Source organism: Fopius arisanus, unplaced genomic scaffold (assembly GCF_000806365.1).
Source record: "Fopius arisanus strain USDA-PBARC FA_bdor unplaced genomic scaffold, ASM80636v1 scaffold00208, whole genome shotgun sequence".
NCBI lineage: Eukaryota > Metazoa > Arthropoda > Insecta > Hymenoptera > Braconidae > Fopius > Fopius arisanus.
Genome location: NW_011887947.1, coordinates 63,405 through 79,239, shown reverse-complemented (window position 1 = coordinate 79,239; position 15,835 = coordinate 63,405). Strand labels below are relative to the sequence as shown.

Below are 15,835 nucleotides of genomic sequence, written 5' to 3'. Positions count from 1 at the left end.
GAGTCTCGTTCGAAGAGATTAGGATCCCACCCAACATACACCCCACCCAGAAGAGGAAGGAAATAAGCTCTAAACGTTTTGACGGACCTGCGGATGCTACGTGGATCCCAGGGCCACCAACCCGAAAAAATTTCAAGAGCGCTGAAGATTTGTGGTGACATCTTGTAGCACGCGATACTACATAGTGTTCTCGATTTTTCCTAATCTCTTCGAACGAGACTCTCTGTATAATATAGATTATCACCCAATTATATGTCCCGCTGCCCGTAGTATAACCACCATACTTCCTAGCATGACCAGTTCGAAAGTAAGTGCAAAATCGAATGGTTTTACAACATGAAAGGTTCATGAATTTTAGTTTTTATGTGTCGGTTCTCCATTGCTCGGTGTTTTTGTTGGCATAGAGTTTTTCCATATAAAGCTGCTCTTTTGCCTCAATTTGTCACGGTCATCTTCAAATTTTCAAGTGAAAAGTTAATCAGAACCCGAAATCGTAACATGAGTTCAAGAAATAACCCAAAAAGCGAGACATAGGACGTATTGAACGTTCGTTTAAAAAATGTTCCATCTGTGGTAAACTTGGAAATCTTGCCCCGGATTAGTCTTGAGACTACTTGGTTTGTAAAGTTATTGGAGACCACAGCTTGGCATTATGCGGCGTAGCTCCAAATTCAACTTGGCGCTCTGAAACGGTGAAGAATGTTGGTAACGGACTTGTCTCGTGTTTCACATATAAAGCAACAACCACACCTATATTATAGGCATGCTGAGCACGTGTAACGGGATTTTCGGAAATCCCGCACATTAAACTAAACTTTGGGTTACGTTCTCTAAAACTTCTGCCATCTCGACTCCCTCCCGGGAATTACTCGAATCGTCGAAGGGTGTGGGGACTGGGGCCCGAGTGCTTAGGGTGTTAGGAGGCCCGAAGACAGGCAACAGCACAGGGCAGACACGTGGAAACATTCCCAGTTCCCCTACGAGACTTGCTGGCATATAGCAGAGGACTCATACTGGCGTATGAGCGCTCCATGTTAGGTGGGGTGGGCATTCGAGCGGCTGATCCTTCGAAGGGGTCAGTGGCGACGCTCGAATTCGGCGCGCTCCAGGAGAGGCTAATGCCGGGGATATCCTCCCTGCGGCGAGAGCAGCACGTCCCGGCACACGGCAGCTCACCCAGCCGTAGTCGAGATTGGGGGTATATCGGCACTACTGCAGACCCTGCCCACTCACTCGGCAGAGCCGCTTCGGCTGGCTCCCAGTGCGGACCACTGGCAGCTCTCTCTCGTGCCCTTAGCTGGCTCCCAATGCCCAGCATTGATCTTCTACGCTCTCTAGGTGAGGATCATCCTCTCCCCGGGATCACTCTCTGAGTGAGGGCAATACCCTCCTCGGGTGGTGTTCTCTAGGTGAGGGCCATGTTCTTCCTGGTGATGTTCTCTGGGTGAGAGCCATCCTCTCCCCAGTTAGGCTCTCTACATTTGGGGCTACCCTAGTGGGCCCGGTACGCTCTCGATAGTGTGCTTTTGGGTGAGTAATCCCCACGCTCTCGGCCTCCCGGCACTCCGCTATCTTACGTCGCTCTCTCGGCGAGGTGTTCTCAGAGGGCGCTCTCAGCGTTCCCGAACCCCGCAAGTATGTTTTCGATATCCCGAACCACGATCTGTTCTCTGTATCATTTTTCGGTCTAGATTTCGGTTATTAGAGTCGCGTATCCGTGGACCCTGGCCCTCTCTCCACGACCTAGCATCCTGAGCAACCCAGGTCTTCCCGCTTCCGTTCCATTCGTCATCAGCTTCTAGCTTCTCGTGGGTAGTTTTACGGTAATGAGGTTATCGCTCTGGTTCTGGGAGTACGGACTCCCCGGTTTTTTGGATTTATGAATTTACGGATTTTGTGTTGTCGCGAGGATGAGTCCCAACCCCACTCGTCCTGTCCTTTCGTGCTCTTGTTTTTGGATATTTCGGAATTTTAGGTTTGATGGGGTCGGCTGACCTCGGGCAAGGCAGCCCCCCCCCCCCCTCCTTGCCCTTGTTTCGGTTCTTTCGGTTTTCGTTAGCTTTTGACCCATAAAAAGCTAGCTGGCGCCCACAGTAATTCGGTTGGATTATAGGATGCGAGCACGGGCACGGGCGAAGGTAATAACTATCGCCGATCTTCGGGACGAGGTCGGGAAAAGTGTTACAAAGTGTCGTATGATTCTTGCGAAAGGTCCTGAAGAAGTTTTAAAATTCGAAAATTTTAAAAATCAACTTACTGTGTCCAATATTGTTGATGCTGATACCGAGTGTTTATTAGAAGAAATGGACTATAAATGACGGAAACCGTAAAATTGATCAGAAACATGTTCCTTATAGTGTAGCATTTTATGTTAACTGTAGGTATGATGATTCGAAATGAGAATGATGCATTTATCGTGGAAAAAACTGCATTGGATGGTTCATCGAGAAGATGCCTCTCTTGGCTGTGAAAGTTGACAGTGAATTGAAACGAAATGAGCCCATGTACTTGACTGCAATGATACAGCAAGCCTACACGTTAGGTGAAAACAGTCAGTGGTGGAATATTTACTGAAAACGCTGTGAAACATCGGCATCATTGCCACTTCACTGGAAAATATCGAGGTCTAGCCCATCAATACTGTAACCTGAATTACACCGAATCCTCCCATCAAAAGAATATTTCTACTCATGCTTGAATGGTGAGCACATTTCAGACAGTGATTACGCTCATGCGTGCAGACAAGACAATTCGAGCACGACAAGATTTCACAAGGTGGCTCCATCATAACACATAAACAAATGTAATTGACATTAACTGTGCTGAATGACGATGAAAACGAGTCACGTGAAGATGACATCCAAGAACAGAGTGATGAGAGTGATAATTGTGAAAAGTAAGGGGTGAAAATTGGCAAGGAAATCATGTCAAAAATAATGTACTGAATTACATATTCGATAATAAGCATAATGGTGCTCCCAGTGATTTTTTGGCAAACACACGAACAATGATAGTTTTCTGGAGAACCAGCAGAGTGACGTTCATCAAGGCATAAGTGGAAGGTCTGAAAACCTTCAATTTTTTCATATTCTTTCTTACTCCGACGAAGAAGAAAATGTGAACGGTTTATCTGATGAAAGGGTTGAAGAACACAACAAAAGAAGCACAAATGATAGAATTAGAGAAACTGACATTGAGGACGATAGCCACCCTAAATTGTTAAAACAACATGTTTCATTTTTGATAGCTCACTACAACTCCACTCATCGTGTTCTTGAAACTACTCCTCCTGAAAGTCCTCAGGAACAGGGAAATTTGTGTTTATTGCAGGACCTGCCCTTAGTGAATAACAATCGTAGTTGTTCTCAAAAAGTTGCTGACAACACAGTGAACACTGTACCAACAGAAGATGGTGCGAAGGAAAAATCAAATTAACCTCTGAGAAAACGAAGAAAGAAGGAATTAGATCTTATTATCAAATTATTAAACACTATCGCTAACTCCATGCTCAATTTGGCTCAAGTGCCTGAAATACTCGCTGAACCCACTGATTCACTATTCGTTAATTAACGTGTTACGGAATTCATCGACACTTGGGGTCTGGATTGCCTCCTGCAAATCATTCTAGTCGATGATACGGACACTGAAGATTTTTTCAAAATGGTAACGATTCATTCATTATTTATTTTTTCTGTTCTTGTTTTCTTTCATAAATAGAGATAATGCTTTCCTCTGTGTAGGTGAAAAGCCAAGCGCAAGACAAAGATTCGTGTGGATTTGTCAATGATGTACGTATTAGTGGTTTAACACCAAAAGCCTATGACATACTGGCATCAATTGTGACCTTGTCCGGGGAATTAAATATAATAATTCCCAGCACGGGCACGATAGTTCGAGATTACTGATATTCGGGAAATTTAGCTTAATAGAAATCACGGGAGGACCTGAAACAATAAGGGGGAGGGGGGTTTTCAATGATTAGTCGGGGTTAATAAATAACGGACTTTGTATTTAATTATTTTCCAAATACAGAACAAAAAACGACAAAATAATATTATGAAAAATATGATTTGGCCATTTTGGATTAATATCTCGAGGGTGGGGGGTAAGGCCAGCCAACTTGCGGCTGCGCGAAAGATTTAACAATATAAAGAAGGTATGACTCGTACTCTGAAACAAGAACGGGGAGAAGTGAGGGGTCCGAATGAATTCATAATGATAATTACGGGGCTTTATTTACAACAAAAAGACTTTCCTGGAGGCTCACCGTTGGGGGGAGTACCTTGCAGGGGTTTTGGTAATGCTTGTTTGGGCGGGAAAGGTAATAATGGGTACTCACGGGGATGGCGGCTTCCTCAATCCTCCACAGTAATTATTCAACCGATAACTCCTCACGATGGCCGTTCCTCCTTTCGTTATGTCCGGAGACGTTGTCAGCGTCGGAGGACAACTATTGTATAATAGAATTATTTCCGGAAAATAAGAACTAGAACTTTTGATATAAAAATATGGAAAAGCTAAGTTAGAAATGTTGAATGAAGCTAAATATTTTTATATTTTACGTTTGATTTGGACGACGCTAGGTTTGGTTTTCATTCTTACCTTGATTGTGTTGTTAATTTAAAATATTGAAATAGGGATAGGAATTCAGGGATAAAGAATAATCAAATGATTCCGAGGAAATTTTATGCTCAAAAGTAATCTTCTATTTCTAAACTCTTTGGAAATACAATTAAAAGTGTTGGTTTGAATCTAGAATTTTATGTATAACACAATTTATTTAACAAAAAGGTAGTAACGATTAAATATTCATCCCTAAATAGTTCTTTATAGATTTTGATAGCTGATTACTTTGGAATTGAAAAGTGTGAAACTAATTCTTTGAGACTCACAGTTGAGCAGTATTATTATTGTAATCCTTTCTTATGGATAGGCGTGGATCCTTCGGTGACACAATCGTCTTTCTTCACCAGAATAAGAATAGTCTCTGATCCTATTATGAATACTTCTTATTCTGCCACGTTCACCCACTCGCTTATAATTAATAAACAAAATTTAAGAGTTTTGAGAATGTCCACAACCCCGGAAACAGATGAATTAGTCCTCTTAATATGCAAGAAACACTCCTACTTTCGATTCAAGGATGCAGTATCCCTGTACACTTCAGTCCGTTTAGCTATTTACTATTATTCAATAGGTTACCGCGCACTATATTGAATCAGTTGCGAATTATAGTATGGGAGGATCAGAAGAGACAGATCGATTCCGGAAAGTAATTTCCACCAAGTCAAATTATCGCTCCGACGGTTGTTTCTAGACTGCTTTGTAATTTGGATTTTGGAGAGCGGATCGGTTTGTGGTGGTTACACGAATTGACTTTTAATTGGTGGAAATTATGGTGTGATTTTCCCACTTCTTATTCTTGAAGGGAATTGACCTGTCAATTCAGCAATTTTGATAGCGCGTGATTTCGCCGGTGAGGTTCACTGCCCTGACATGTGTCATTCTGGCGCAAAGGCGAATGCACTCACGTGTATGGTGAAATTAATTCTTGATGATAAGCGGCGACAGTAGCCACGCGGGCGGTGTGTGACTCCGGCGATCACCCAAGCTAAGCAACGCTCAGTTGGGTTAGTACTTGGATGGGTGCCCGCTTAGTCACACCCATCGGCGTGTAGACTGCCGCCGTCAGGCACGGGTGCGGAGAGCTGGTGTGTTCACCGAGTCAGTGTGACTGATGAACACAGCAGAATCCCCGCAGTACCGGCCGTCTGCGCTACTGAGGTTTTACATGGTTTCCCTCAGTACACGCCAAATGGGCGCAGTACAGAAAGTCGGCCCATGCTACCGCAAAAATAATGAGAGGATAGTAGGAGAGGCTAATGAGAGGATAGTAGGAGAGGCTAAAAGGCTAAGACGAAGGGGCGCCTATCAAACCATGGTCACAATGGTAATAGGAAAAGGAAAAATGTAAAAATAAAAAAAAAAAATAAATAATTTTTGATGATTCTGCATTTTCAATTTCCGTGATGGTGAAATTGGACTGATTTATTGAAAGTGGAATTTAATATTCAATGAAGGTATTTACAGTAGTTAATATTTTTGAAATTGAATAAAAACTATTTATATAGGTTTTTGGATATCACACGTCACTCTTGGGTCCCTCTTACTCCTCCACGGACCACGTGTCCACATTTCTCTCACAATTCTCCCTCAACAATTTCTTTCCGCACTGGTCCACAACTGATTCTCTTTTTTTCTCTCTCTAAACTCTTCCCGACTCTCTCCAATAACTCTCAGTCATTATCTAAATCTCCGTAATTATCTAACTATCCGTAATAACATCTCACACAAAAATGATTCCTTCCGCAGGGGCAACTGTATAACGAGTGGTGGTGTCTCATCACTCGTCCTCCTTCTTATTATCACCGATAATCGGGGTCAATCGGGGACACTCGTCATTGGGTGTCCTCGTCATAATTATTAAGTTGGGGCTCCTTAAGGGATCCTCTTCTTCTTTCCTCTTCTTTTTCCGGTTTACGTGGGCCGTAACGTAGGGATGGTGGGTTTCTGCTGTTCTCGCTGGCGCGCATGGCGATGTGGGGAACGGCGGGTGCCGGGGGGAGGGGGGGGGTCCTTCTTCTCTCCAGCGGTGCTGCTTTTTGCTGGCGCGAGTGTAGAGTGGCGGGAAACGCGGGAAAACGGGAAGGATTATCGTGGGAGTGGGAGCCAACGGTGACAGGTTTTAAAACCTCGTCGCGGTTGCCTCATTATTTCTAACTAGAACTGAACAAATAATTATTAGGGTGCAGGGGCGGAGTTTTTAAAAGTGCCTCGTTACACAATGTTATGAAGATTGTTCCCCTCTTTTATCGGTTGAACAACATATGACTGCCAAATGCACATTGGCATAATGGCACAAAAAATGCTGGCTAATCATCCATCGTATAATGAGTTATCCATATGCGTCAGTGAAACTTGTAATTCTATCGAACATCAGTCTGTGGCGATTTTTTGTGGATGCGCAACAAGTACCGACCGAGAGTTTGCAAAATATGATTAAAGTAGTAATTCCCCATATTCAGGGTAAAAGCTGTACAAAATGTGGGGGAAATGTTCGGATAGAGAAGCAAGAAATGGGTATATTTCGGGAAATCCATTAATGTTCAACGCATGCATTAGAAAAAACTGTTTACATAATCATGAGTGGACATAACTGAATGCTTAAATATTAAGAACAATTTTTTTTTAAACCCACCACGTTGACGCTTTAAATGATTTTACAAAAAAAAAGTGAAACCAGAGAAAGACTCAAGTGTCATGATTTAGAACAGAAAAAATCTTGCCTGAACTCTATAAGAATGGACGATTAAAAGCTATCGCCAAGTATTTTTCTTTTTAAAAGTCTCTATTTCCATAATGAATGATTTTTTTATGGTGAATACTTTTTTACATGATTTGGTAATTCTTGATTTGATTACGTACGGAAACACGGTAATAGTTCTGAAGACAATTCCAAAGTTCGTCAATAATCCATTGGAGAATCAACCGTCGAGATTGAATCTGCTTGGCGTCATTCAGTCGAAAGGGTCCAGTGGTCATCTCCGTTCAGCTCACGGTGTCTACAGGACTGGTGATCAGTGGGTAGAGTATGATAATCAGTGTTCACGAGAAGGCACACACAAAAATTCAAATTACAGAATTAACCCTTAACTGTTATTTTATGCGAAAACTGAATGAGATACAATTGAAAAAATCGTTCTGAATAGTTCTACGGGTCAGTTTGGTTATTGTTCTTCCTTTAAAAAAATTATTCAGCTGAGAGGAAAAGGTGAATAAAATTTCCTCTCATAAGGAATGTTATATTACTATTTTTCTATGAATTGAATGCATTCATCATATTACATTTGTTTGCCATATGTTATATTGGACTGTCAAATTGAGGATTGGTCTATTTATAGTGATGCCTTATTAGTTGCTTTAGTAGCGTTCATGTCACACGGTAATACTGGAGAATTGTAACTTGTGGAGGGAATATTGAATTTCATTGAAGCAACAGAACAATTTTGTTGTTTTTTCCATTGAAGATATACATATAGAATATTTAGTACCTCATTAAACAATAACGTTAGATCGTCGAAAACCCTTTGCACACTTCTCAAAAATGAAAATGATAAAATCATTAATTTTATGTCAGAGGTGCCTATAATCACGCGATTCTAACCTCGCTTCGCTCGGTAAAATCGTGATTTACGGGCCCAATGACATCAAATAGTGTACGAAGGACGTGCGTTCTGGATTTTTGGGCTCCTGGGATTGTAAAACTCGCCTTCGACTCGTGTTACAACCCTCCCACGAGCCAATAAATCCATTACGCACTTGTTGCATAATATACAATTTTATTTCGATTCAGCAGTAAAATAAAAGGATCTGATAGTTGCAGCAACTACTATTCAGAGTGTGGAAACTCTGTTATTCAGGGAAGATCTTCGAAGGACCCCCTGGAGCTGGTCAACTCCTCAAAATTATCTTTAAAAATTAATCGAAAAATTCAAATTAATCGATTGATTCATGACCTTTTATTAATTGAACTAGCCTCAATCGTATCGATGTGCAAACTCTGAAAGTCTCTGAAGGTGGAGTTTGCACAATCCTCAGAATTAATTTGTAGAATTAATAAAAAAATACAGTTTATCGATCGATTGATGAACCGCCCTCTATTAATGAGACTAGCGTCCGTCACAAGAGGGTACAACCTCTGGAATCCAGTGAAGGTCTTCAGAAGGACCCTCTGCAGTTGGGATACCCCTTAAAATGAATGTGAAAATCGACTCAAAATAGTCTAATTAATAGTTCAGTGAATGACCTTTCATCAAGTAAAGTAGCCTCATTTACAAGGGTGCGCAGACTCTGGAATTCAGTGTAGATCTTCCATAATGACTTACTGAAGTTTGCACACCTCTGAAGAGTATTCTACACCCATATATAGCCTGTAACGGGATTTCGCGAATCCCAGACATTAAACCAATTTTGGGATATTTTGGCTTTCTTTATCTGCCATCTCGACCCTCCCCGGGAATTTCTCGAATCGTAGAAGGGTGTAAGGACTGGGGCCCGAGTGCTTACGATGTTAGGAGGCCTGGAGACAGGCAACAGCACAGGGCGAACACGTAGAAAAATTTCCAGCCCCTCTATGAGACTTCCTGGCACATATCATAGAAGTCATACTGGCGTATGAGCGCTTCATGTTAGATGGGGTAGGCATTCGAACGCCTGATTTTTCGACGCGGTTGTTCGAAGGGGTCAGTGGCGATGTTCGAATTCGGCGCGTTTCAGGAGAAGCTAGCGGGGATATCCTCCCTGAGGCGAGGGCGGCACGTCCCGGCACGCGGCAGCTCATCCAGCGGTAGTCGGGGGGGGGGGGGGGGGGGGGGGGGGGCATCGGCAATACTGCCCAGACTGCCCATCACTCGGTACAGCCGCTTCGGCTGGCTCCCGGTGCGGACAACTGGCAGCTCTCTCTCTGGAGCCCTCGATCGGCCCCCAATGCCCGGCATTGATCTTCATGCTCCCTAAGTGAGGGCTACGCTCTCCCTGGTGATGATCTCCGGGTGGGAGCAATACTCCCCTCGCGCGACCTTTGCTGGGTGAGGGTTTTTACTCGGCCTGGATATGCTCTCTAATTTTGGGGCTACCCTAGTGGGCCCGTCACGCTACCTAAAGTGTGCAATCGGGTGAGGTAGCCCCTACGCTCTCGGCCTACCGGCACTCCGCTATCTTACGTCGCGGTCTCGGCGAGGTATTCCTAGAAGTCGCCTTCCATGCCTTGGATTCCCGCAAGTATGCTCTCGGTATCCCGGACCGCCGTCTGTTCGCTTTATTTTATGGTTTCGGTTATTAGACTCGCGTATCTGTGGACCCCGGCCCTCTCTCCAAGATATCCTGAGCGACCCCAAGCCTTCCCGCTTCCGTTCCCTTCGTCATCAGTTTTAGCCTCTCGCGCGTAGTTTTGCGGTCACACCCCGGTTGGTGTAATCTATGGATTTAGGATTTTGTGTTGTCGCGAGTACGAGTGTCAACCCCAGTCGCCCTGTCCCTTCGTGCTCTTGCTTTCAGATATTTTGAGATTTCCAGTTTGATGAGGTCGGCTGAGTCGGCCCATAAAAAGTTAGCTGGCGCCCGCATTAATTCGGTTTAATCGTACGGATGCGAATATGGGGACGGGCGAAGGTAATAGCTATCCTCGACACCGGGACGAGGTCGGGGAAAAGTGTTACAAGCCAAAATTACGGCTTTTTCATTTTTCTGAAAAACTTACCAACAAATTTCATCTAAAAGAAGGATTTCAATAATATGAATAATAAGAATTTCCAACTAGCTCTCATTCCTCCTGCAATGGCACAGTAAGAATTAAACAATCTTATTCAGTTTCCTGATCGTTTTCAGGAAAGCCAGCAGAGGCTCGCTTTTTATTTAATGTGAATTCTAGAATTTTTTTCGCTTAAAATTCACTCTTAATTCGCTCCTATACATGCAACAAAAAATTCTCAGTTCCGCTGATTTCTCCCGCCAGTTTTTTTTACGTCATTGATTGTGCCGGGTAATATTGGCTCTGAATTTCGAAAAAGCCAGAACTGAATTTAAAAAAAATGAAAATACAAAATGAAAATAATGACTACTCGAAATTGACTCAAAATGAGCTTCAAAAGATTTATTAAGAGAAAATTGATTCGGCTCGTTTTCACGGCCAGCTTCTCATACGTCCTAGAGTTCATCTCATGTTAAACCTTCCCGAGCAACACCCCCATCTGTCAATGCAGTAGATTCTGTGTATCTTTCCTCATTAATTAACTAACCACAAGGCAAAGAACCCGTAGAGGTACGCTCTCATGAATACTACTCATAATTTGAAACTTTTTTATGTGACGTTCGTCACAATTTCAGTAATTAAAATAAATACGCGTAAATACAATCTTCAACATTTCATTTTCTCTGTTTTGTTAGTTGACCTTTCAGTAAGCCTCGCTTCCACATAAGATTCACACTTTCTCCGTAATTCACACCACTGAAGAACCGAGGATCATCACTTTCCCCCGACAGTTGAATTAACCATTTTCTATATTTTTTTATGGAGTATAGTTAATTCAGAAATGTTCTTGAGTTAGTGTACGCGATTGCTCAACCCATTCGGTTTGGTCATTCCTGTTGGAAATTATGTGTCTTACAATTATTCGATTTGACCGTGGTCAATTGAACTTATAAATATCGGGAAAGTATAGGAAATAGGGCAGGAGTAACATGCATTTTCTATCCAAATAGGAACATATCGAATTACACATGATTTATGAGTCTAGTTTGCTCTGACAAGTCTCTCTGAAATTTCAATTTTCTTGATTCAGTTGTTCCAGAGGAGAAGCCCCTACTGATACTTGGACGCCCCCGACCATCGCCTGGCGATAAAATGATAGCTAATTGTACATCTGGAGCAGCATACCCAGCCCCAAACATCACATGGACCATCAATGGTAGTCCAGTAGGTATCAACCCAGCAGAAAAAAAAGTTGTATAATTTATCATAAAATTTAGTGTTTGCTTTTAATCAACTTCCATGTACTTGTCCTGTGCAATTGAGGTTTTATGCAACCATTGTCGCACTTGAAGGTACTTTCTATAACCGGGCTTCATCAAACCGTACCTTCATGCGCATATTACCGTCGCGCACTAAATTCCGGCAGGAGTTGTTATTAACTGACAAATCTGGTGTCAAATCAAATGCGAAAAGGCAATATCCATGAGGGTACTCTCCACGGTGGGCATCATCACCTTCGTTCAGAAAATGCCCGCCGGTGCCTGAGAAGATGGAGTGGCAGGCCTCCTCATATAATTGCTTCCCAGCAAACTCTGGCTGTACAGCAGTATTTGACGACCATCCACATATAAGGATATATGATTAAGAGTAAAATGTTGAATGTTAAAAGGGTTAAATCTTTTATCATCTACAAACGCACGATTTGTTGATCAACCCAAAGATGAGGCGGTTTGGCACGCGTGCTGGCCTATTCTAAAATTATCCAAGGAAATGGTCGCGAACACCTATTACTGCTGAGACACTTTTCACTTCCATCCTTGTAACAGGGTATCTGACGGCTGGCATGCATGAGCCAAGTCAATGTATTCATCACCATGTCCTGGTATATCGAACTGAATAGGCGAGTTTTCCACGAGTGATGCTATTGCTTTGCAGTGTATGTCGTAAAAGGATTCGATGGCCGTTTGCTGTGGACGTAGAGAAAATACGTCCAGTTCACTTTTCGCAGTCAACCACGATCGAGTATGCAAAAAAGGCAATGTTCTAATTTAAGCGATTTCTTCTTGTTACGGCCTCTAGCTTTCATAGGCTTCTTAGTATTTTTCCTTTTCCGTTTTTTCGTCACACGCGGTTTTTCCTTCCTGCTCTCCCAAGATGTTAACTTGCGGCGTTTAAACTGTCGCAGAAGACGACTAGTCGTACAATAAGAGCATGATAACATGTTTCCATCGTTATGTCCAGAAACAGTCATCAGTTCATAAGTTTCACCTCAGTTTTCCTCTTTAAATTGCCGCCTCACTCTCGGGCACGGCTCCGCAGAGAGTCTGTCAGAGAGATATCTGCTCAATAACATCACCTAGGACATTTACACCTAAACGCAGAACCTCTCTTCCGATAGCGGATGTTGTGGTATTATTCTTCTGAACAAACCACCAAAGAAAAGACGTATTCTATTACCTTTTTTGATTAGCACTACATATGTACTGTAACCTTTTATTATATTTCGACCGTTCGATGGTCATTTTGGCGTCCAGATGAAGAGTAACCGAGAACAGGAGTCGAATTGATAATATTTTTTATTATTTGATTGATTTTTTTTGTTTTGCAATAAATTGTTGCTTTGTATTGAGTCATCATCTAATGCTGATCGCTGGACAACTGCAATATCCGACCATGGAGCAGATGAAGATCTTGGAGAGGAGTATCAATTAACGGAATCGAGTTGAGGATTAATTGGTTTTGACCATTTAGAGATGGAACGATTGGATTCAAAGCAAGTAAAACCAGTGACGGCCCAATCATACGGGCCTAATTTTAAGCATTTTGTTAATAACGCGGGACCCTATGACTTAATAGGAATCGGTGTAGACAGATCATGGCGAGTTAATTATTTAATATCAATAATTACCGAAATAATAATTGTTGGGTTGTTAGCTGAAGCCTCTGGAAAATCGGATTGAATTTGCTTTGCTTTGCACAAGCCTTGTAGCGAAAACTAACGAATTGCCATAAAAGCTCCCGGAAATTCCCTAAGATATGATTGATGGCCAATCGATAAATTGAAGGAGATTCATTGTTAGGCAATCAAATGATTGATAACGACCTCATGAGTGACGCTTGAGATACCATCACTATCGTTGATTACTCATTGTACTTATTTGTTTGGATATCACTTGAGGCAGTAACATTTGTAAAACTGAACGATTCCAACGCATCGCGAAAATTTGGATTATGGAAAACCTTTCTGGCTGGTTTTGGGGACGAATTTTCTCAATATAGAAAGGTTCATCACAACTGCAATACTCGGCTGAATATCGGTAAGCGATTCGACACTTCCGAAAATTGTTGATGATTATCTGACAAATGTTTCTTAGAAACTTTGATTTTGTTAGGACGCTTGGCGTCCATTCTCATTTTGCCGAGTCCTCCAAAGGGAATTTTTTCCGTTGCCTGGGAAAGTGTCATTGTATTTATCTTAAGGTTTGTGACCTGGGCCGTGGAATTAAATATAATAATTCCCGGCACAGGCACGATAATTCGAGATTAATGATATTCGGGAAATTTAGAGTAATGGAAATCACGGGAAGACCTGAAACAATAAAAGGGAGGGGGATTTTCAATGCTTACTCGGGGTTAATATATAACTGAATTCGTATTTACTGATTTCCCAAACACAGAATAAAAGCAACAAAATAATATTATAAACGATATGATTCGGCCTTTTTGGATTAATATCTCGAGGGTGGGGGGTAAGGCCAGCCAACTTGGGCTACGCGAAAGATTAGACACTAAAGAGAAGGGATGACTCGAACTCTGAAACAAGAAGGGAGAGAAGCGAGGGGTCCGAATGAAATGATAATGATAATTAGGGGGCTTTATTTACAACAAAAAGACTTTCCTAGAGGTTCACCGTTGGGGGGAGGACCTTGCAGGGGTTTTGGTAATGCTTGTTGGGGCGGGAAAGGTAATAAAGGGTACTCACGGGGATGGCGGCATTCTCAATCCTTCACACAAATTATCCAACCGATAACTCCTCACGACGGCCGTTCCTCCCTTCGTCGCTCCTGGGTCTCGTGGAAATCCTCCACACACAGTTCCACTCTCCCTAACAAATCCTCCACAAATATCTCACGACAACGTCCCCAATAATCCAACAATATCTCCCCAAAACTCTTCGTAAATCTCTCACGGAAAACTCTTCAAAATCTCTCACAACTAAATTATTCCTTCCGCAGGGGCAGCTGTATAACGAGTGATGGCATTTCATCACTCGTTCTCTTTTTTCCCCGATTATCACCGATAATCGGGGTCAATCGGGGACACTCGTCATTGAGTGTTTTCGTCATAATTATGAATTCATGTCTCAGTGAGGGATGTCCTTTTTCTTCTTCCGGGTCACGTGGGCTGTGACGTAGGGATGGTGGGTTTCTGTTGTTCTCGGTGGCGTGCGTGGCGATGTGGGGAACGGCGGATGGGGGGATTTTCTTCCTTCTCTCAAAGGGTGCTGTTTCCGTGCGGGTTTTCGGAAGGGTGGGGGAAACGCGGGGCAAGAGGAAGGAATTTCTTGGGTGTGGGAGCCAACGGTGACAGGTTTTATAATCTAGTCGCGGTTCCCTCATCTAATTCTCTATTTTGTAAAGAAGAAATAGTTATTTATTAGAGGGCAGGGGAGGGGCTTTCAAAAAGTGCCGCGTCACAGGTTATATCAAGACACGCGATAGCGTATCTGCCGAGTTGACGTCACAGGCAGAGGTGACGTCACAGGCAGAGAGCTGTCGTGCATATATTACAGCTAACAACTCGCCCCTAACCCCTTAAAAAAACTTCCATTGCTGTTTTCCCCTTTAAACACACGCTATTTTGCAAAAGTATCCTTAGATACATTACATAAATCGCGTTTGATCTTTCTGATGAGATTTTTACTTTTTTCACTTACTACATTATTACAAAAATAACTCCATAGCAACGGATACGAATTCACTTTTTCAAGAGTTTTATTTCGTGAGCGTTACTATTCCCTAACGCTGTTTGGATGGGCTGTTCTAGGGATCTAGGGAATAAAACTAGTAAGTTAGAGGAAATTGTCTGCGCTTACGGAATTCATCCGCACGGGTCCGTAGCGGTGGCGCATGAACTAGGATGGAGCCCGTACTTGTAAGCCAATCAAAGAGCGTCAAGTCATTTCATATTTGTGACTGACCCTTTAACAATTGGAATCGATTGTTAATAATTTAACGATTTCAATATTATAACCAAATTAAAAATTTTAGTTCAGTTAAAATTAATTACCTAAATAACCTAAAAAATTAATTACGTAAATAACCTACTATTTGTGAATTACTCTTTAACAATTGGAATCGATTGTTAATAATTGAATAATTTGAATATAAGAACCAAATTAAAAATTTTAGTTCAGTTAAAATTAATTACCTAAATAACGTAATATTTGTGAATTACTCTAACAATTGGAATTGATTGTTAATAATTTAATGATTTGAATATAACAACCAAATTAAACATTTTAGT

The 15,835-nt window shown here is 42.1% G+C and overlaps 1 protein-coding gene across 1 annotated transcript in view; it reads left to right on the top strand.

The window, feature by feature from the left end:
• The window catches only part of LOC105272568 (uncharacterized), a 55,644-nt gene extending 44,075 nt beyond the window's left edge, over window positions 1–11,569 (top strand). Inside the window, exon 3 of the mRNA XM_011314746.1 lies at window positions 11,400–11,569. Coding sequence (XP_011313048.1) covers window positions 11,400–11,569 — 170 coding nt within the window. The remainder of the gene's footprint in view (window positions 1–11,399) is intronic.
• The last annotated feature ends 4,266 nt before the right edge of the window (window positions 11,570–15,835 follow it).